Raw genomic sequence first — 22891 nt, forward strand, 5'->3', positions numbered from 1 at the left:
GGGTCGATTGCCTGTATTTTCTAACATTTTCGTTAATATTCCCAAACGAACAAGATGTATGATGTAATCAGGGTTTTAATGTAATAGTGACTCGTCTTCTCTGAAAATGTCAAGAGTTAATGAAAATTCGAATGCTCATGGGAGACCGTATGTTGCATAATAGATTAATATCTACTTGTAATATTATGTAAGAATCATCTTATTATATTGTATCACTGTGTTATTACAGATAGGAACAATTATTATATTATGGTCCGCAGATGGAGATAGTCCATGGTAGGAGTGAGGGGGTGGCGGGGCCTAGAGGACAGGCTGGTTCAGTCAAGGCTGGAGGCTCAGTCCTGCCACAATGGCGGTGGTGGACGCGCTGGCTACTGTTGCTCTCACAGTGGTTATACCACCCTTCCTGATTGTCCTTGTCACCGTCCTCGTCTTGGCTAGCTTGGGGAAGTCTCTAGGCCTCAGACAGAAATATGTGCAGTTCCTCCTGAAGGTGTTTGAGGTGAGTGGTGAGCACGAGCCAGAAATGGCACCGCTGCCCTCAGCCTCTCTTCATCTGAGGCATCCCAGAGTGGCGGGTTGTGTGTGGGGTGCAGGACATGCCTGCCGCCTGCCACACTTGTGCTGGGGACTCGGGCACCCTCAGGACGGGCAGGGGGACAGCTTCCGTCTCATGTCACGGGCAGCAATAGTCGCAGTTCCCAGTCCTGGCATTGTGTTGTGTTGCAGCGGTGTTGTGTGGAGATGGCAGGAAGGTGAGGGCATTAAGGGTGTATCAAATTGTGGGTTTGGAAACTTGCCCTGAGGGCCTGAATGTTCCGCAGCACAGGTGGGCAGGAAGGGTGTGGAGGGGTCGGCATCTCTTTTTCCTCCCAAGGTTGGGGGGAGGGGTGTTTTAGTGGGGTGTAACTGCAGGGAGAGGCCTTTGCTTGGATAAAGACGTATTTGAAATATGAATACGGGAACAATATGTTCTGTTACAGTTACTCAAAATAGGATATTGTTATTACCTTAAGACAATATGTGAGCCCCACCCAGCCTGCCAGGTGTGCCCCCACCCATGCAGGACCTGCCATTCCCCCCTCCCCTCCTACCTGCACCCCTTTTCTCTATTCCTGGCATGAATATTGAATGCTAATTGAATAAGTATGGTTTTCTTTGTTTGATTTATCAATTTTATTTTTTTCAATCCGCAAGAAACATGGACAGCAAGATTTTACTTGGATGGCCCTTCGGTCTAAAAATCTGTTCTTTTGTGTATTAACTGCTTTTACAAAACACTTACTGGAGGTTATTTCATATCTTCAAAAATGTATTTTTCTACAGACACTGGTAAGAGCATGAGGATGCCAAAGCTATTTTGTACGTGTAATATGTGAATGACAGCTTTCTTTCACAGCAGTGGTGCATGGATTAACTATGAATTTTTTGACAGGAAATGTTAGAAATGTCCTACAGGGAACATTGCTTTTAGATATCACAAAGCAGCCTTGTTAATTTATATTTTAATATATATAGTATATTACTAAAAGTATATGGTCTCCCTCCCTACCTGTCTATTTTTCTTACATTTTCACAGCAGTGAGGGCAAATTTGGAATGAAACAAGCACTGTTCAGTGTGGAATCCATAACACCCCTCACTGAAAGATAACGGTGCAAAAATTATATCTTTATCAAAAGTTATGAACAAATTACTTTAATTGAAGAACCAGTGTGTCTAGCCTGCATCTATCAACTCGACACAGTCGTGTCGAGTTGATAGATGGAGGAATTAAGTTTTTGAGGCATTGAATGATGTGTTTGCTCTGCCCCAATCAGAAATTTTAGAGAGATCAGAAGTCAGGTGTTCTGGATGGGGGGCATTTAAGTAATTTTCTTGATTATTTTCTTGATCTTGTATTTTTCTCTTCTAGATTATCTCAGAAATCTTCAGATATGTTCAAGACTTTCATATAAAGTAAGGGAGATAGAGACACCAATATTCCTGCAAAGGGTAACACACACACACACACACACACACACACACACACACACACACACACACACACACACACACACACACACACACACACACACACACACACACACACTAAAATCTGGGACTGGAGTAAGAAATGGAGATAAAATTTAATGTGAAAAAAATGTCATGTAATGGAAATGGGAAAAAAAGTGAAGAAATCATAATGGGCATGTAAAATGGGAAATGAAGAAATAATAAAAGTACAAGAAGAGAAATATCTGGGAGTGATAATACAGGATAGTCAACAATCGGAGAAGCATGTAGAAAAAGATATTCAGATACACATAAAATGATGAGAAATATTGGAACAGTATTCCACTACGTGGATAAGGATATGACGAGAAAGATAATTACCACTATGATTAGTATGAAGTATCCATAGATTAAAATGATCGATTATCACTAGTTTTGGATCAAAAGTGTTAGTGATACTGATGAATTGATAATGCTAGATAACTATTGGATAACTGACAACCTGATACCTGATAACCCTATTTATCGCGATATAGCAAGTCGTCATATGGATGCAATTCAGATTGTTTTATGCTTAAGAATTCCATAAATCACTGTCAAAACAGAAGACTTATCAATTTGTTAGTTATAGGGAAAAGTTGTGGAGTGCAGGTAAAATACTTGTAATTTTTTTGTATTGAAATTATTCACTGCCAAAAGCTATATAGGTACATTAATGTGATGGAAAACACACTATATTTTATTGGCTCAGTGTGATATGATGCAGGAATGTTTTTTGATGAATAAATGCAGATAAACTCCTTAAAACTAAAAGATAATCACTTGTTGAGATGTCACTGGTTTCCTGATCTTGTGATGCTTAGATCAGCAAATAATTAGTTACCTTCTTAAAAGTTAATCATAAAGGCAAATTATTTATTTAGACTTTAACCTTTATTGGTTTGTTCATGATATTTGTGTGTGTGTGTGTGTGTGTGTGTGTGTGTGTGTGTGTGTGTCCCTATATTTTATTAATTGTGATGTACAGGAAAGAACTTATACTGTTCCATCTCTGTATCCAGTGGTAGTGTACAGTTTACTGCATGGATCACTTCCACATCTAGGTGATTCCAAATTTCAAAGCTTCTGTATGGAAAGCTATATACAAGTGTGTGTGTGTGTGTGTGTGTGTGTGTGTGTGTGTGTGTGTGTGTGTAAAAAATGGTTAAATAAGACAGATGTGAATTTTCCTTGTGGGTCTTTATGCTCACCTTTCATCATGTATAATATTAAGGCTGTGGATGTGTTTTATGCAGATTTAGCTTTGATGCTTTTTGTAGTGAAGTAGCTTTCCATGTTAAGTTTGGCAGGTTATGGCGTGAAGTCTGCAAGAGTTTGTCAACATGTGTATGGCGATTGCCGTGTAGAAGCTGTAGTTTTCATTTTATTCTTTCTTTTCATGTGGTTTTACAAGTAGAAATGTATTTGTAATTATATACATATTATTTATTTACAGGATGGCAACAGGATACTTGTAAAAAAGGTATTTTCGAATTTTGTCTTGTTCATTGCCTTCCACTAGTGGTGATGGATGACCTTTCAGCCTTTCCTATATGTGTTGTTAGGGCTAAAGACTTAAAATTTGAACAGCCCTTATCATATGCTAAGCACTGGTAGCTTTGCTTGGGGTCTGAGAACTCTCTGCCGTATTAACATGAAACTATTGGAAGTTTCAGAGGCTTGTAATAAACTTAACTGATAAGAAACTGTAAGCCTATAATTGCATGACTTTAGAAGTGAAAGACTGTAACATTCATGGGGTTAATGGCCACAGAGGAGGATGTGAATGGAATTTTTACAGAATCTTCATTTGTGTAACTGTGTTGGTGACTTGCATGGAGCAGGCTGTCCTTGGAAGTGTTTCTTGGTTATCAAATGAGGATGATTGGCAAGATGTCACCCAAACACCCTCCCTTCTAAGCCGCTTCACAGCCTCCTAGCCCTTGCTGTAAATGATCTGCATAATTCTCTAGTCATTAAGAGTGTGTGTAGTGTTTAGTACATACATCTTAGTCTTTCAAATATTGTAGATGTGTAATCATTACCTTGATTATGTTATTGAATATTAATGGATGGTTTCTTTTTAGTTTGGTCGCCAGAGATTATCAAAGAATTATGGGAAGGCCTCTGGAGATGAGCAGGAAGAAGAGGAAGAGGAGGACCAGGTGTCCAGGGAGGTGATATGTAGAGACAAGCTGGTCCTGCGCCCAACACTAGACAAGGTTTGTGGCTCTTCACATCCTCTTTTAATTACCTTTTTTTGGTAACTTATTGTGTAATTGCTATTTTCTTATGTAATGTATATTGAGGTCTAGTTTTAAACTTTATTAAATTCTCTATAATTTATCTTGCAATTTGATGCTATGATTTTGTCCTGTATATCTGTCAGTGGTAGCTTGTTCCTCTAGGGAATATCTAATGAGTTAGTCAGGAACAAAACAAATCACACGTGCTGCTTTCCATGTATGCACAGCTTAATCCTGTAGTCTTTGATGCCTTGGTTTTCTCTCTCTTCATTTATTGCACAGATATATGCACTTACTTGCATATCAACCACTGACTTTCTTCCTTGTGCTGCTTTCCTTCACATTCATATTTGGTTTTGACCAGTCTGTCTGTAGCATTGTATACTTAGCCAATCCTCATAACAATACCTTTTTCTTATGTAGTACTGAGAAAATCTTTAATTCAAAACTAAGATTAATTAGATTAATTAGTTTCAGAATCAAAACACATGAATGGAAGACAGGATGTTAAATATTAATGTTAACATCTTAGCACTTTCATAATGACAAAATTTTTCATAAAATACTGGAAACTTGTATACAATGAAAGTGGACAAAGAAACAGGAATCTAGCACATTATTAATTACTGATATTTCATGTAAACTTCATTGGTGGTGGAGGATAGGCAGGTGGCACATGGGACAGAATTAGTGCAGATGATGGTAAGAGGAGGTGGGTATATGACTGTGGAGTGAGTGGCATTATCAGTGAAGTGCTTGTGTTAAGATTTTTTCACATCATGGTCTTTGTGTTCTCATACTCCTATATTCTATAGTATAATAGTTGTGAAATCAGTGTTTATAATTAAGGTATGATTTTCTGTAATAGTGGAGATTCTTTTAGAAATGATGTCCTCACATTAAGCTGTCCTTGACAAGAACATTGATTATAATCTTGGAAGTAATGGTGTTGTGTAGACTACTGTCATACGCATTCACTCTGAGCGTTATCAGGGTGCATTGGTTATGATAAGGACATAGTTTAAGTTTTTGTAATAGGAATTTCACAAATTTATGAGTGTACTTGTATACATTGTTAGTGATTTTGAATGCAATAATCTTGACAGACTAGTCAATATGGGAAGGACATTCTTACCGCGCATCAGCATCACATGTATATATACAGTAAATCCCTATAAGTCAGAGGTTCTCTCTCTCTCTCTCTCTCTCTCTCTCTCTCTCTCTCTCTCTCTCTCTCTCTCTCTCTCTCTCTCTCTCTCTCTCTCTCTGAAAGTAAGAACAGTCCTAAGGATTGCTAAATAGAATGAGACTGATTGAAAATGAAAATGGAATTACATATACAAGAATGAGAAAGGCTGAAGCAAAAATGGCATAAAATGAATGAGGGGGGAGAGAGAAAGTGAGGTATCACTTTGTCTGTTAACTCTGACAGATAAGAGGGAACGGAGGTGACAGGGAGGGAGGTTTGAGACAAGACGAAAGAAGGGAGGGGAAGGAAAAAAAATAGAAGGGACAGATGCCGTATAGGTGAGCAGCGGCTCACACAGCTGGTGAGTTAGTCTTGTGAGTTTTAGTTTGTTATTCTGATTAAATTTTTATTAAAATATCAGTGTTCACATGAATGGCAAGATCTTCCTGCTAGTTTTGGTTCATAATTTTGATTAGATATTTATTAAAATTCCAGTGCTCGCAAGAGTGGCAAGTTCCTTATGCCAGTTTTAGTTTGTTATTCCGATTAAATATTTATTAAAATTTGAGTGCGTTATTGCAGTTGTATGTTATAACAACCGTGCACTGTTGTGTACCCTACTTTATAAAGTTTATATCCATCTCTCTTCCAGTACATCTTTCTTCCAGTTAATACAGTTGTATGGGGATGCTTCCCAGGCTGAGAGAATGAGTTTGGAGGTCACAGGAGTTCAATTTTGATGAATACTTCCTACTTTCATACTGATGTAGTCTTATCATAGCTTGATAAGATATGGTGTTAAGATTTGAGGACAGAGTCTAATAATATGTAAGATATTAGAGTAGATGGGTATTATGTTCACTTAAAGGTCAGGGTTCTTGCTAAAACTAGATTTAATGTTTAAATTTTATGAGTAGGTAATTACTTCTAAGTTATTGACTCCATAACCTTGTGATCAAAGCAATATGAGTAGCATGAGCTTTACAGTGGGAGGATTCCAAAGCATTGTGCACATCATGTAATCATAGTAGGTATCCTTTTAAGGAGTTTATTCATATGTTTGCCTTACCTTGTATAAAGGGATGTGTGTTATCAAGAAACTTATATAGACCTCAGTCATAAGTTAGTTCTAGCACTAAGAATGCCTCAACATGATTACATTGTAAGACATTTCCCAAAACTTAAAGCAACACCCATGCCAATGAGGCAATTGAAGTTTCATTATTTGGGATAAATGATGAGAAAATTTTTCACATAAAATAATTGTCAACTTGCAAAAAAAGAGTTGCGTATTTAGTATAACTCTACAAACATGGCATTCCTTCATGTTTGTTTCAACATGAAATTGAAAATATACATACATTGTCAGTATCAAGTTCTTGTGCACTAAGATTTGGTATTAAGATATTAAAATGTGTCCTTGGTTTCAAATCCAATTATATGTTTTTATCTGGTCATACCAGCAATTATGCTGTCGTGGTGATGGCTGTTGTTGTCAATTGGTGATAATGAATGCATGATGGCTGAGAGTGGCCGAAAGTAGTTGATGCCATAGTAATATGAAAGGACAGTTATCCTTATCACAAAGCCATTTTAGTGCTAAGTGTTGAGACATCTAGCTTTTAGAAGTAAATGACACTTGAGGGATTGGAGAACCCTGTGAAAGGTGTGACCCATTTGTGTAGGCTTCCCTCTCCCACCCCTGATATTCTGTACTGCCAAGAATTATCTTAATTTTATTACAACATCCTGCCCTGAGAAACCGTGGGTTTTCTTAGTCTTGTAACCTCATTCAAATGTACTGCAATTCATATAGTTCCAGTTTGACTCTTCAGTATTATGGAAATGCTATTACAGTAATCTATCAAATATTTAAATAAATTAATGAAATGTGAGTTTTGTAGTTCCCTTAGATTGCTTTTTGAGTATTGTTTTTTCAGTGTTCTTCAAGCTTTTTGTAGTATAGTCATTAGTATGACATTCTTCTCCTATCTGTTGCGTATGTTGATCTTTAATTAGATTATCATGTCTAAGATGTACATTTTTCCCAGGACAATAATGAAGGGCTGGACACCCATGAGTTCGAGCTTGGGGATTGCCTGGACTACATACGCACTGGCATGGAAGCAATAGTGGACGATGAGGTGACCAAGAGGTTTTCAGCAGAAGAACTGACGGTAGGTCCTGTGCACGTTTAGAGCTTGTAAAGCATGTGCACCTTCAGGGCTTGTAACGTAAAGTATTTTTTTAAGTATGTATACCAAATTGTTGTAATGACAGTTCTCTTGTAGTACTTTAAGATTAAATATATCTTGTATGGAGACATGACAAATCAGTCCATTGCCATACAGTAATTTTTTGTTGTCAGTAACTGGTTTATAGGTTGCCATACTCATTTATTCATTCTTTGCCTTTCAGTCATGGAACTTCCTCACTCGGACCAACTGCCAGTATGAGTTCATCAGCGTGCGACTCACTATATTCTGGGTTGTGGGCTTCATTCTGCGCTACTTCCTCCTTCTGCCCCTCCGCATTATCATCCTCCTAATTGGGGTCAGTTACTAATTTCTTGAATTTCTTCAGTTCCTTGGTCTCTTATGCATTAGTGATCCTCTTAATAGATATCTTTCTAGTACTAGATCAATAATCTCAATGAAGGGATTTCTTATACCTTAGCTGCCTTAGGAATATGTATATGAAAATAATTCATTATGCTATATGTGTACAGTGTGTCTTGTGAGGAAAGTCATATACCCACAAAGATGAAAGATCAAGTCATTCTTATTCAGAAATATTTTATGGGCAAATGCTTCTATCGCCATGGTTTAAAAGCTACAGGACATGTGAATATGAAAGCAGATCAGTGGCAAGTGGCTGTACAGTACCATCCTGCAATGTCCAGCAGATTGCTGTTACCCTAAAGGCTTTCTTGTGTTTAAGCTATTAATTTACCAGATTCTGGAATTGATTTTTATCTCCATGTACAGAAATCTTGATGTTTAGCCAAGCAACACTCTCAAGATGGCAACATCCACCATTAACACCCTCCTTCTTAGCTATGGCATTAAAAGCACTTAACCACAGAATATTTTAAACTTAGAATGATTTGATCTTTAATTTCTGTGAGTATGACTTTCTTCATGGGACACCATGTATATGAAATGATAACGAGTGATGAAATTGATGTTGAAAAATGGCAAGGCAGCCATTTCCCCTCATTTGGATTACCATATGACTAACCTTTCACTCATTGTTACATCCTGCCTTACAAGTGAAGTGATAGTGAGTTGGATAATTGTGGTAATTGACTAATGGCCTTTTTATTAGTCATTCCAGGCTTTCACCTGAATTCTTCATTGAATGAGAGATTGCTAATTTCATTTATGTCAGGCCTATTTATCTGTTATGCACCATCATACTGATAGAGTAATTTATGGATAGTCAATAACTGATTCTCAAATTTTGTAGACGATGCACATGGTGACCTCAACCCTTCTAATTGGATTGCTTCCGGATGGGCCTGTGAAACGGAAGCTGTGCCGATTCATCTTTATAACTTCCTTTAGAATCATAAGTCGTGCTTTTAGTGGTGTGATTACGTATCACAACAAGCACAACATGCCGCGTTCAGATGGGATATGTGTTGCCAACCACACAACCCCTGTTGACTGTGTGGTGCTGGCATGCGACAACGGTTATTCCTATGTTAGTTGGTCAACTTCATAAATTTTTTTCTATCTTTTTTAAGCCAGTGTTTGGTGGGGAGCTTTGCCTGTTTGAAGAAGTAGCCGCGGCCTTTTTATTTATTTATTTATTTATTTATTTATTTATTTATTTATTTATTTATTTATTTATTTACATATATGTTTTGTGAAAATTGTCCAATGTGTTTTGTGAAATTTCATGCTCCAGACATTGATGGAGATCTGTTGATTTTGTATATGTGGGTTTCATGTCCCTCCAGCCCTGTCTATTGTTCTGTAGATATATCACTACTAAACTACTCGGATAAGCTTTGCTATCTTAAACTCTCTTAGTTTTGCATATTAATTGAATTTTCATTAACTGGTTAATATAATGCATATCATCAGTATTGTAAAAATGACTCCATAACTGCTTGCTGATTAAGCAACTTTGTTGTAACTGTCTCAAAAGGTGAACATTATCACTGAAGTATCATCCTATCATGGTGTGTTACATAGATGCTGGCTCATTGCTTTAACTTGTGTGTGTGTTCAATAGTAGGATATAGTTTTCTTGAGGAATTGTTGTCAGTTTTTTTGTTAATCATCTTTGTGGTATTAATGTGGTTTGCAGTAATCTTGTGGTGTGTTGTCTTTAGAGTTTGGGTGTCTGTTGTCTTGCAGATGGTTGTCATGGTGGTGTGTACATACATCGTGGGTTGTCTTCCTGAGAGCAAAATGAAGCATCGACTCAACAGCAGTGTATCAGTCTTCTGCTTTGACTTTCTGAGTGGAGCACTGTCACTGGTGTGTACTTACCACAACCAGGAGAATGTGCCTCGACGGGGTATATGTGTCGCCAACCACACCACTCCCATTGATGTTCTGGTGCTGGCATGTGACAATACTTACGACATGGTATGTTCCCTCCTTAATCCATTCCTTGATTCATCCTTATGGCTGCCTCACCTGCTCAGGAAAGGAATGTATCTGTATGCATGTTAATAAAGTCTCCAAAGCTTTGAAATTAAGGCATTTTATGCCATTACGTATTGTAGTTGTCTTTCCATTTTGTTGAAACCAGGAAAGGTCCATGATGGCAATAATATAATGAAAGCATACAGAATCTGCATTTAACTTATTCTGGACTTTGCTTTTAGTACTATTTAGCTGATGTAACAAATAGTGTGATGATTTGAGTGACTCCTTATGTTGAGTTATTGCAGATTAGGTGGCCATTAACCCATAACTGGTTGCTTGAAGTGTATGGAAGTTAGCTAATCTCATTAGCAACAATCTGAATTTCATTTATTGTTTTTCAACTCAGTGACTCAAATATTGAGGAAAGAAAATCTTTTCAAGTCACATTTATCTTGAATGAAGCATGCAGTAGATTTCATCAGTAATATATCATACCCTAAACTAAGTATTCCAGGCAACTGTGCACTTCAGTTTTTCATGTATGTGAATAAAGTGTATGATCCTTGTGATCCTTAGCATAATGTACTTGTAGTAATGCATGGTTCGTTATCACTATAGTGGGATGCAGACATGAGGCCATTTTAGGTGGACCAGGTTTGGGAATTCCCTACACAGCAACATTGTCACTTCAACCCAAACCAGATCTACAATAACTCATATGTTGGTTATATAGTATTTGAAATAGTCTTTAAACATTTGTGTATGGTGAAACATAGCTATATAATGTTATGAATGTATCAGATTTTAGGATAGTAACATGGTTTATGTATGGAAATGAATTCACAAGGTGACAACAGTGTGCTACTCAGTGACATTTTCATGTTATGTAGATTTACATAGAAACACAGGCCACAACAGACCTTGTGGTCCTCACAAGGTGACCCGACATAAGACTACTAAGATGATAGGAGAAGAAAAGGACAGCAGAGCAAAAGGCTCTTTCCCCCCACCCCACCCTCCACTCCCTCCGGCATAAGCCATACAAGAAACAGGTTAAAAATAAATACCTTGTGGGGTTAGAGAAGGAAAAACCCGAAGAAAGTTTTATAGGAAAGAATGAAATGGATGAAATGAGGAACCCCATTTCCTGGAGACAAGGAAGTTAATCTCTAACAAACAAATGGTGTTAGCCGTGGATTGGAGGCAAAATATTTATCAAGATGGCATTTAAAAGTCTCTATGGTGTTGCAGTGTATCACATCTTGAAGCCCATTAATTACAAAGTGTGAGAAAATTTTGATTCATGAGAGTTGAAGGATTTTCCCATCAATTTTGCAAATGTTTCCTCTTGTTTAATTTGAAAAATCTATAGTGAAATATTTATTGCAGCCCATGTTATCAATGCTTTTGATGATTTAAAACACCTGTATTAAGTTGCCTCTTAGTCTTCTTTGTGTCATGTTTATAGTCAAGGTTGCTGGGAGATCCCTTGTGGATCTCAGGTCACTATTCTTTGGGTTGAAGTGAAAAATGCTGCTGGTTAGGGAATTTCAGCACCTGCTCCACCTAAAGTATCTTCATATTTGCATCCCAGTAGAGTGTAGCATTGGCACTTTGTAATTGCACTTGAGCACCAGAGGTGTTTGTGTTAACTTTTTTTTTTCTACCTCATATTTCTTTTTATACTATCATTATTTATTATTGAAATGTTTTTAGAGAAGTAGTGTAGTGCTTGGTGCTCCTCAAAATGCGGATCAGTAGTCAATGCTGTCTCACATTCTGAACTTCATACCATTGAGTAATGATAAGTATTGAATCTTTACATCTATGGACATGTATTAAAATATGTGAACTGCATGATCATTGGTATAACCAGGGAATGTCAGGTAGGTCAACTTTTATGTAGGCAGGAACCAGTTATGGGTTAAGCATTCATTGTTGCTGGTAATATTGTGGCATTAATGTTTATCTAATAATACTTACTGCAGTCACTTAATTCCTCAACTGCCTTTCAGGTGTTGTTAATTATAGCCCCATGGGTTTCCATCTTTGCTCGCTTTGCTTAACAGAAATCTTTTCTTGTCTCCAGTACTGTTCTGATGATTAAAACTTGCTTATTGTTTGTTAGTACTCTGTGAACTTGTGTACCTAACATCTTAACAATTATTCAATTATTAGGACAAAGTTATTAAAGGATCAGGAAGTTATTTGGATCAGGAAGCAAAGAAATCCAGTGTCTTACTATAAATTTGTCTTGTTTTCAAGAATTTTCTTGTTTTACCACAGCCAAAATATTCAGTAGCTTTAACAGTGTCTTACTACAAATATTGCCTTTTTTTTTTTGTGTGTGTGTGTGTGTGTGTGTGTGTGTGTGTGTGTGTGTGTGTGTGTGTGTGTGTGTTGCTTGGCTACGTCAGCATGATTGCTGGAGAATAGATCAAGTATCTCTGTGAGTTTTCGAATAATAAACTTTTTAAACAAGATTTTAGAGACTATAGTGATATTTATGATAAGAAAAAAGTTACTTTTTAATAATTAATTTCACTGTTCAGTACAGACCTTTGGACACAGTTTCATATTTCAGGTTGGTCAGCGACATGGAGGATTTTTAGGTATATTCCAGCGAGCTCTGTCTCGGGCCTCAGCACACATTTGGTTTGAAAGGTCAGAGTCCAAAGATCGCTTTGCTGTGGCACGAAGACTGAGGGAACATGTAGAGGATCCAGAAAAACTCCCTATCCTGATCTTTCCCGAGGGTACATGCATCAACAACACATCTGTCATGCAGTTCAAGAAAGGGACATTTGAAGTTGGAGGAATTATCTATCCTGTTGCCATCAAGGTTCACTTAATTTATTTTTATATTAGAATTAACACGTATGCCTAATAAGAATCTATCACATAATTAAGAAAGTGAATTTATTGAACTCTTATTTTGTAAACTGTTTATGCTGAACATATTACTTTTTTTTTTTTTTTTTTTTTATCATGCTTTGATGCAAATTTCTTTTTAATTGTGAATTGATGTTCCATAAAATTTTGGTTTACAATTTTTTATTTTTCTAAAAATTGCCATTACCTTCCTTCTTGTAAGCTTTTTTAGCTATGGCAACTCTTATATTTTTTACTCTAATTTTCATTTTAGCTTTTTCTTTCTCTCCTACTAGTATGATCCAAGGTTTGGAGATGCTTTCTGGAATTCTTCAAAAGAGTCCATGTTGAGCTATATCTACATGATGATGACATCATGGGCCATTGTCTGTGATGTGTGGTACCTGCCGCCCATGACGAGGAGAGAAGGGGAATCCTCCATTGATTTTGCTAACCGTGTGAAGGCGGAAATTGCTCGACAAGGAGGGCTTGTGGACCTAGTATGGTGAGTATGACTAATTGTAGTTTATTTAAATTGGCCTCAAATCTGCAAACTGCATGAACCTAACAAGATTCATTCATTCATTCTCTTCCTCTTTGTCCAAATGCACTGCCATTTTTCCAGTTTTGTTCTGCCTGAGTGGTGGGCAGTTATTGTGTCAGTTGCTGATCATTGGTAGAATTGCATAACATCCCATTTGACTGGTTGTCTTCTAGTCAAAATTTATAGTGAGTGGTTTAGTGCAAAGATGTCTAAGCACTTTTGCTGCATGGTATAAATAATGGGTGTTGAAAGTGAGTTAACTTAGCTTATGAGCCAGTCATAACAAGAGCATTTACAGGGATGGTGGGTTGAAACGATCAGCGCCGAAGATAGAGTGGAAACAGCAGTACCAGCAAGAGTTCTCACGACGCCTTAAAGTTCAAAATGTGAATGCGGAGAAGAAAGAGGAGAAGACTGAATGACTAGAGGAGAACCAAGGGAAACCAAAAGTCCTGTGAACAGCTGAGTGGTGGAGGGCATGCGAGTCATGCAGTATGTCATGAAGTGTAGCATTGTTATGGTAAAGCTATTCTTGGATACAATATTTTTATGAATGTGATGCACAGCATCCTAGATAAAAATGTATGAAACTTGTTTGTGATGGGGATTGAACAAAGGATTAACTTGATTCACTGTTGGATAGTGAAGTAAAATGTTTCCTTGCAAAATGGAATTTGCATGGGAAAAATAATTGTTTAAGATAAAAATATCTTTATTTCACTGATCAAATAAATGGAACTAACTATATTTTACACATAAGAATTACATTAACATTGTTACATTTATTTGGATCAGTGTTTGCTTGGGGTTATATTGGATAGTTCATAGGGTAAAATTATTATTCTGTCCATGGTTGATGGTATTGTCCTACAAAATCTGCAGAATGATGACATTTCAGACAAGCAAATGATATGGACTGCTGGCAGACCTGTGCAACTATGGTAAACTACATAGCTATGGTAATCTTATATTCTTTTCCTTTCCATCATATTAGATATTTAAAATCCTGTTATGACTAAACTTGGGCCACACAAGGCTTATTCCCACCTGTCAAATCATCTTCCCACATATGTTCATTCCTAACTTCGTGTCATATTTATTTAATTTTCCCATTGATCAATGATGCACAACTAGAAACTTAGTTTCATGAAAGAATTCCTCATCTCAGTGACATGCTAACTTAACATATCCAATTTTTATTGTAATGGCCCAAACCTGAAAGCCTTGCAATCCTACCAGAGCATGGGATACTCCTGTTGCACAATTAGTTACTTGACAAGCTTCCATGTTTGGGTTCAGGATTTGATTCCTGACATGTCACCTTTATCTTGAAACCCAGATTTATTTGAGCTTCCAGATCTTAGTCATTTTGTATTTCACTGCACTGAGTGTATTATATGTGGGTGTGGTATAGTTTAAGGCACAAGTAGGAAGTTTGAGGCAATACACTGGTAGCAGCAACATTTAACTGGTGTCTGGTGGCCACAGGAAAGAAAATACAACTGGTGGTAAAGAACAGAGACCCCTATTAGGTAATATACATATGGTTTAATATGTTTCTGTATATCTGGACGGGGATATCCCATTCCATGTTCTCAGATGAAGCTTGCTCTAATAAAAGATTTAAGTCAGTATATTCATAGTAAAATGGAAACTGAAACAAAAAATTGATCAGAATGGAGGGAGCAAGCTCAGTGACAGTACAATCACAGCTGACCAAAAAAATCAACTGTGGTGATCATCTTGGCATGATCAGTAGTCTTGGTCTCATGTTTCCTGTGGGTCATGTCAAGGGTTTGGTCCTTTGGTCTGGAAAAGGCCTCTCATGGCTGGATTTGTCCTGCTTTCAGATAAATCTCTCAGTATTTCAGTGAAGTCCTGAAGGGACATAACAGTGGTAGCAGCAGTAAAGATCTCATCACTTCTGCCTCAAACATATATCATCTCAGACTAGACCATAACTACATCACACTCGAGCATATTGAAATACTGAGCTAGTTATATGAGAGCTTGAAATAAATCTGAGGTTTGGGAGAAAGGTGTCGTATTGAATTAAACCTGAGACCTGAGCACATAAGCCTGCCAGCTTACTAATTTAGCAATGTGTGCACCTCATAGTCAGGCAGGCTCAGGTTTCTGTGTTTGGGTTATTAGTATGCCCTGTATCAAAGCAGGTTTATCTTTTACTTCTTTATTTACTTCACAAGACAAGAAAATAACATTTGTTGTATTATAGTACCATATGGCTTACATTGGCGGGTGCATAACACTCCATGTATTTACTTACTCATTCTTTCTTTTTAGGTGTAGATATGATAAGTGGAATTTCTGTGCTTGGTTTGCCATCATTTTGCCTATCCTGAAGGAATTCGTTTTATTTGTAGATGTAGGTACTGTCTTCAGAGACGTAGGTAAGATAATCAGATATCATCATTTAACACACATACTGTATCCTATGATAAGAGAAAGAAAAAATCAGTTATAGACTTGCAACAAAGTCACCTCTTCTTCAAGAGATTGGTTTCATCAGTTGATGTAACTCCCAGATCCTTTCTGACAAGTTAGGTATCAGATTTATTGCATTTTTCTTTTTTCAACCCACTTTTTATTGCCTAAAGCCAATTGTTAAACCATGCTTAGGGTGGCATCCAAGAATAAATGCCAGAACCAAAGAATATACCCAAGGGCAAACTCATTTTAGTGATAAGGGATAGAGAAATATTTTAGTACATAATTACTGTCACCATTCTGCAGGTCTTGTAGGACCCAGTAATGACGAAATGTACTGCATAGGTTGTTCTAAAGGATATATGCACATGACAAGAGCACATCTAGTGTTATGTACAGGTTATGTGTGCAACATATCGTGACATACTATATCATGGTACCATGTTTTACAGTGACTTTGGTGTCTTCTTGGATTATTCCTATGTACAGTTTCTGATGCATTCCCAACTCTACATACTGAGATTTAATTTATTGTACGAGATGTAGAGTGACTAGTTATAGGATTGTGTGTTCCTCATTCTGTCCATTGTGAAAATGAGTTGAAACAAGATGATGTAATAGTACTTACTTTACTTGATCATGTGGGAGAAAGAGTGCCATTAGATGAAATATCAGTATCTTGGGGACATCTGCCAGTCTCTGCCTTAAGCCTTAAACTTTCAATAACTGAAATTTACTCCAGTTCACAACTTCATCATAGTGCATAATCTTTATATAAAGAGGGCACATTTAGGAAACAGATTCACAAAATACATGAAATATTTTGATACAATACAAAGTGTCACATTATCACAGGATCCCTTAGATGTAGGATTATGTAGGATGCAGTTCAGTAGAGGTTGAAAAGACTCAAGGTAGGTAAGTATTTATGCCCAACGATGTATTTTGATACAAAAACGCTTGTTATACCAAGGCACTAAAGTGTAAGCTGTAGCATAGGGAACAGAGAATGTTTTCATGGATGTTTTTCAAATGACATAACTGTGATGTGTAAAGATTAGCATTTTCATATTTATGATGTACGTATACATAAAGATGCATTTCAAATACTGTTTCAAGTAAGACTTAGTATGTTGAATTCTCAGGACTACATTTATATTTAGTTTTTATTTATATATAATTATTTATTCTTTTCTAGAACAGATGAGAAAAAACATACAACTACAGTTTTTCTTTTTTACACACTAGTGTTTGCAAATTTAATGTGTCACCATTTCCTCCAGGGATTCCCTGGAAGGATGTAGGTGTCAAACATGGTGAAGGCAGTCAAAATGGGTATCATAGTTTGGCATTAATGTAATTCACTATTAATGTCATTTCTCCAAATAAGGGTGATACTGAAAAATAAGAAATGTTGAACATGTGACAGGTTTAGTAATGTACTGTGTTCACTAGTCATTAACTCCTTCACTATAATGGCTGAAGCCTCATCCTTAGTGTTATTACTCCCTTTATAAGGCTAGAGAGGCAGTTTGTCTTGCTCTCCAATAGACCCAATGGCCTGACATGTATGGCTCTCCAGCTTAGAGCCACACTGCTCCTCTCCTTTTGTTGGGAAGTGAAATCATTAAATAATTAAGGGATGTATTGTGGCAACACTACTCTTGGGTCACCAGATTGTACTGGCTGGCTGCTGTTCACCAATCTACGCATTTTCTGTTCATAATGGATCTTCCTGATGGCAGCAGCCAGGATTCAAGTTCTAAAAATGTATTGCTTGGCAGTCAAACCTTTGCATACATCACTGCCCTCCTTATCAATCCTTTGTAGTGAAGGAGTTAAATTGTTATGTGAGAGTGGTCAACCTACTCAAAGTATGTATGACTTAGGGGCTGTGTACAGTTTTAAATACTTGTAGAATAGTCTGAAATCTTTTGGTTCTTGGCCCCAAATGTGGATGGGTAATTATAATTATTGTGAAATAAAGTTTTGTATGTAAAGAAATTGTAGTTAATTATTTTTCTTCCTTCATTATGTTGGGATGGACCATTTGAGGGTGTGCAGGACAACACTGCACCACCTTCATGATCAAGACTCTTACCTCTACAAGACATCACATTCACATAAGTTTACAGTTCTGCAATGAGTTTGCAGGTTTTCCTATTTTCTATATAGAATATGGTGCCAGTAATTTTGCAATTTAATGACAAACACAGTGATGATAATTTGGCACACACTCACTAGCTGACTGGATTACATAAGATTGCCTTAATTTGAAACATGTGATGAATTTATTTTGTATTCCTGTTAAATTCTCATTCATTTATAAAATACATTATTTGTATTTGTGAAATGAGGTTTCTTTTAAATAAAGACAAGATAAAATTACAAAACTCAAGCCTATCAAAGGGTGCAATTATCACCAGGTAGCATTACCATGTCTGCTTGTCCCCAGGTGGCAAAACTACTGTACCAGTTCATTCATAGTGAATAGAAGATATGGTGTGACAGGGATTAAATTGTCTCAATATAGCTAGTGACTTACTTTAATGACTGACTTCTTAGTTGTGAACAGAATACACTAATTATTATAATACTTACATTTTATAGGAATTATATCCCTCTGGAAAAGATTCAAGCCATGACTACCATCCAGACTCTGCATCTTATCTCCTTATGGTGTTGGGCAAAACAAACTTTCTTGCATAATTCCATAGTTTTTTGTGGAAATGCTAAGCAGTAATTCAAGGATTTACTTTGACTAAACTTAACAGAAGAAATGAAGAAATTCATTATTCAAACCTTGGGAATACAATACCTTGATATACACTAAATCCATTGGATCATAATTAACTTTGTTTCACAGCCAATATTTTATCAAATTCACAGCTAACTTAATTGAGTCAGGGGATATGCCGTCAGCATATGAGTGAATATCTTACTGAGACTAAAACAGAAGTATCTGCTTCTTCCCCAACATACCTTCTTTTGGCATGGCATTCCTCAGAGCAACAATGTAATTGGCAAAAGGAACAAGTGTGTTGTCTGGAGGCTTCAGTTTCCCACTCTGTGCAAGCTGGAAGAGGTCATCCACCATCTGTTGTCGTTGAGAATCATTGAAGTGCTCTTTGTTCCACCGAGTCATCCAAAAGCCTCGAAGAGTGACATCACTGAAGATCAGAGATCCAACTGGCCCAATAACAGGCTGCCAAGTGTCACAATTTATGAACATGAAAACTACAACATTTTTACTTATCTAAGATCTGTTCCCTGAAGTTTACAAGGATCTGCCTATAGCACACCAGACTTCACTATCTGCTGTCCATACTCTTCATACTGATACACACTAATCTTTTACTTTTTTTTTACTCCCTTGCTCATATATTCCAGCATTTTGCTTTCTAGTTTAGAGCAGTTTCATTACTCAAGGAAGATGAAAACAATTTGGCATGATCTATGAAACCTGCAGAATAATTATGAGAGAGAGAGGGAGAGAGAGAGAGAGAGAGAGAGAGAGAGAGAGAGAGAGAGAGAGAGAGAGAGAGAGAGAGAGAGAGAGAGAGAGAGAGAGAGAGAGAGAGAGAGAGTGTGTGTGTGTGTGTGTGTGTGTGTGTGTGTGTGTGTGTGTGTGTGTGTGTGTGTGTGTGTGTGTGTGTGTGTGTGTGTGTGTGTGTGTGTGTGTGTGTGTGTGTGTGTGTGTGTGTGTGTGTGTGTGTGTGTGTGTGTGTGTGTTAGTGAGTGAAAGAACTGAAGTGTGCCAGACTGAGATACATAAACAAAACCAAGTGGAGGCTTGATGTGGCTGTACCTTTATGTGAATTACATGGAGTAAGCATCAATAGGTGACACCATTTCATATATTATCTGAGTCAAAGCATTTAATGAGATTTTTCATAAATCTTTTGTCATCATGACCTACCACAAAAAAAAAAAAAAAATAATAATTTTCTCCAATGTTCATTAAACATGTACATGTTTTTTCTCTCATAGTTGAAGATGAAAAGGTTAGCTGGAACTCATCCACATGCAATTTTGTATGGAGCTTCATAATTCAAAACGAAACTGATCCTCTACTTACTAACTTGTACATTTTCAGGTGAGTTGAATAACTGTCTGCACCTCATGGTTGCAGTTTTATATTCACTTGTTCTGTAATTTTGTGTATGTTTTAAGACAGCTTAGATGACAAAGGGAAACATACCTGTCTAGACATGCCGCCATATGTGACCATGACACCTCCGTGTACCAGCTGCCGGAGTATTTCAGTGCCACTCCGACCACTCACACAATTCAAAGCCAGCCGTGGAGGTGGGAGAGCCTTGACACTTTTACTCTTCCTGGCAGTACATCAAAATAGCAATGAGACAGTCAGATGTTTTGCCACAGCTTTGATCTGATTACTAATAATTTCCTGCAATGTGGCTGCTATATAAATTACACCTTATCAATCCTTAATGATATTTGAAATTGAAATCTTGTCAGATTCTGCTTTGTACTTTAGTTCCTCACTCACCTGAGCTCCTCCTCAGTTACTACCACAGTTGCTCCTAATCTTGTCAAGTAGTCTTTGAGCTCATCAATGTTTGACCGATTGCGCACCACATTGATGGTATTAATGCCGAATGCTGCAGCAATCTGAAATTTGCATGAAGTTGTTAGTCACAAGGACTGATAAGAAATAAGTAAATAAATATAGTAAGAAATTAGTAAAATAAAATAAATAAATAATAATAAAAAAATAAAATGAAAGATAAAACATGACCACATGATGGACACATACAATGTTAAAAAAAGAAAAAAAAAAAAAAAAAAAATCACTATTAATGCACCCTGCACTTCTGCTACACTGTCATCTTATTACTCTACATGCTACATTACTCTACATGCTACATACTGAAATCGCTGTAAAGAAGCATGTCCCACTTACCTGAATAACTGCCTGACCCACAGCAGAATTTGCCCCATTTTGTATGACAGTGTCACCAGAAGTCAATGGAACAAAGTCTTTGAGCATCCTGTAGGCTGTTCCAGGGTTGACAGCTATTGTGGCAGCTGTCACCATGTCAGCATTGGAGGGAACCTGTAAAGTGATGATAATAAAGAACAAATTCCTTATCAACACATTGGGAGTAACTTACACATAATTATGCAGTTTGGCAATCTGCAGTAAAGTGATGTGGGCTGAACCTTGTAAACTTAAAACCTGATTTTTAAAATCATGAAAGAGACTAAGATAAATCACAAATGGACTAAGACTAGTTCAAGAGTATTGGACAACAAAACAAAATGATGTAGGTGCTATATTCTGTTGAAAATAGTTAATACACACATTTATTCCTTAATCCATGAGCAACTAAACAGCACATAGGCTGTAGACTGCAGGGGTTCTTACGGGGGGTGGGGGGGGGGGGCAGGAATTGGGACTACAGATTGTATATGTATGCATATGTATATGTACATATACATACATATACAGACTGTATATGTATATATATGTACTAATATGGAAAAAATAAAGGATTTTCAGTATCATATGCATATAATTTGGAATGCACTTTTTGAGCCAGACAATCTTGGAAAGGAGGGGGAATGACATTCTGACATATGGTGAGAGGGATGCATGGGACAAACAAGGTTGAGAACCAGTGCTATAGTGTGTGTGTGTAAATCTGGGAGGTTAAAACTGCATGTTATGGGTTTAAAGAAAGAAAAACTAGAGCTCTTCATTATATCATTCATGAGATTATTCACTATCACTGTAGAATAAGACACACAGCCAATTCAAATATATATTATAGAAATATAGTATACTTGCTGATTGAATCAAAATATGAACCTTGATAAGATCTGTGTGTGGAGCAACAATGTGTGTCCTCCAGGTGCCCATGGCATTGACTCGTGGAATGACCCAGTCTCCTGGCTGCAGGACTCCACCACACTCATCCCCAACTGCCACCACCTCACCAACACCCTCATTGCCAGGGATGGAAGGGAGAGGTGGCTGCACAGCATACACGCCTTGGATGGTATTGATATCTGCCGGGTTGACTGGTGCTGCTAGCATCTTCATCAGCACCTAGAAAAACAAACATGTAAGTATTGTGCTGAGTGGGCTCCCTATATTGTGAAAGAGAGAGAGAGAGAGAGAGAGAGAGAGAGAGAGAGAGAGAGAGAGAGAGAGAGAGAGAGAGAGAGAGAGAGAGAGAGAGAGAGAGAGAGAGAGAGAGAGAGGGAGTGGAAAAATCGAGCTAAAATATAATTATAAAGCAAATTTAAAGTTCAAAGTATTATTTGTATCACTGGTGAGGTCCCTTCTGGATAAGTAAACAAAGAACTGGTGTTACAGACCTCAGAAATCAGGCGTACTACCAAAAGTCATCTGTAAGCATCTGTAAGCAACAGAGTCCTTGTTATGTGCTACCTTCCTTAGGTGGTAATTACCTGGTTTCCAGTCGGCGCCGGCAGGGTTGTTTCTTTCATCACGACCACTTTCTCTGGATCGCCGTTCTTACTGTACTCGAGACACATGCTGGTACTCGAATGTCGTCGCCACCGGGAGCTGTCATCGACCCATGGTGCTAATTTCCTCCTTGACGAGAGGCGCACTACACTTGACCTGCAGGCCAACATTGTTGACGCTGTTGGCAGCAGAGAGGGCGGGGGCAAATATTTATATGTGTTTATTCATCTTATTTTCTTTTCACTCTTTCATGAATTCAGTGCAAGAATATTATTTTGGCTAATTGAATGCACTATACCATATTTATTTGGATGCACTTATTATTATGAAACTTGTACTGAAACTTCAGAACATTTTATCGATTACCTAGTTTTAATGTGGTTGTTTCCGAACAAAAGAGTAAATATTTCAGTTGATATTCCAAACCTGAACAAATGCGTTTAACTTTAACTTTATGAGATCAATACAAATTATGACATACACGATTGATAGTATG

General features: G+C 37.3%; 2 protein-coding genes across 5 annotated transcripts; one reads left to right on the plus strand and one right to left on the minus strand.

Moving 5' to 3' along the window:
- Positions 1 to 295: 295 nt before the first annotated feature.
- On the plus strand, positions 296 to 17939 carry LOC135089698 (glycerol-3-phosphate acyltransferase 3-like). Of its 4 annotated transcripts, none has more exons than XM_063985626.1 (9): positions 296 to 502; positions 3490 to 3516; positions 4121 to 4255; positions 7520 to 7645; positions 7887 to 8021; positions 8937 to 9173; positions 12657 to 12914; positions 13240 to 13448; positions 13786 to 17939. In XM_063985626.1, exons 1-9 carry the CDS (start codon positions 350 to 352, stop codon positions 13907 to 13909), a joined length of 1404 nt encoding a protein of 467 aa, XP_063841696.1. In that variant the 5' UTR covers positions 296 to 349; the 3' UTR covers positions 13910 to 17939. The 4 variants fall into 4 exon arrangements, with proteins under 4 accessions (XP_063841696.1, XP_063841697.1, XP_063841698.1 ...); XM_063985627.1 differs by lacking the exon at positions 8937 to 9173 and adding an exon at positions 9836 to 10069 and having other exon boundaries at positions 297 to 502; XM_063985628.1 differs by lacking the exon at positions 3490 to 3516 and having other exon boundaries at positions 297 to 502.
- On the minus strand, positions 16850 to 22596 carry LOC135089700 (enoyl-[acyl-carrier-protein] reductase, mitochondrial-like). The gene is made up of 6 exons (XM_063985630.1): positions 22377 to 22596; positions 21772 to 22011; positions 20863 to 21015; positions 20449 to 20570; positions 20137 to 20272; positions 16850 to 19140 (listed from the first exon to the last, which is right to left on the minus strand). Exons 1-6 carry the CDS (start codon positions 22563 to 22565, stop codon positions 18883 to 18885), a joined length of 1098 nt encoding a protein of 365 aa, XP_063841700.1. The 5' UTR covers positions 22566 to 22596; the 3' UTR covers positions 16850 to 18882.
- Between the last annotated feature and the right edge of the window lie 295 nt (positions 22597 to 22891).

The sequence above is a fragment of the Scylla paramamosain genome, chromosome 33 (genome assembly GCF_035594125.1).
Source record: "Scylla paramamosain isolate STU-SP2022 chromosome 33, ASM3559412v1, whole genome shotgun sequence".
NCBI lineage: Eukaryota > Metazoa > Arthropoda > Malacostraca > Decapoda > Portunidae > Scylla > Scylla paramamosain.

Excerpts from the sequence above, each read along its gene's own strand:
- LOC135089698 (XM_063985626.1), top strand. The coding sequence starts at position 350 with ATGGCGGTGGTGGACGCGCTGGCTACTGTTGCTCTCACAGTGGTTATA. Across the intron at positions 8,022-8,936 it reads TTATCATCCTCCTAATTGGG|ACGATGCACATGGTGACCTC; the intron begins GTCAGTTACTAA and ends CAAATTTTGTAG. Across the intron at positions 12,915-13,239 it reads TCTATCCTGTTGCCATCAAG|TATGATCCAAGGTTTGGAGA; the intron begins GTTCACTTAATT and ends CTCTCCTACTAG.
- LOC135089700 (XM_063985630.1), bottom strand. The coding sequence starts at position 22,565 with ATGTTGGCCTGCAGGTCAAGTGTAGTGCGCCTCTCGTCAAGGAGGAAA. Across the intron at positions 22,012-22,376 it reads CGGCGCCGACTGGAAACCAG|GTGCTGATGAAGATGCTAGC; the intron begins GTAATTACCACC and ends TTGTTTTTCTAG. Across the intron at positions 20,571-20,862 it reads TGGGTCAGGCAGTTATTCAG|ATTGCTGCAGCATTCGGCAT; the intron begins GTAAGTGGGACA and ends TGCAAATTTCAG.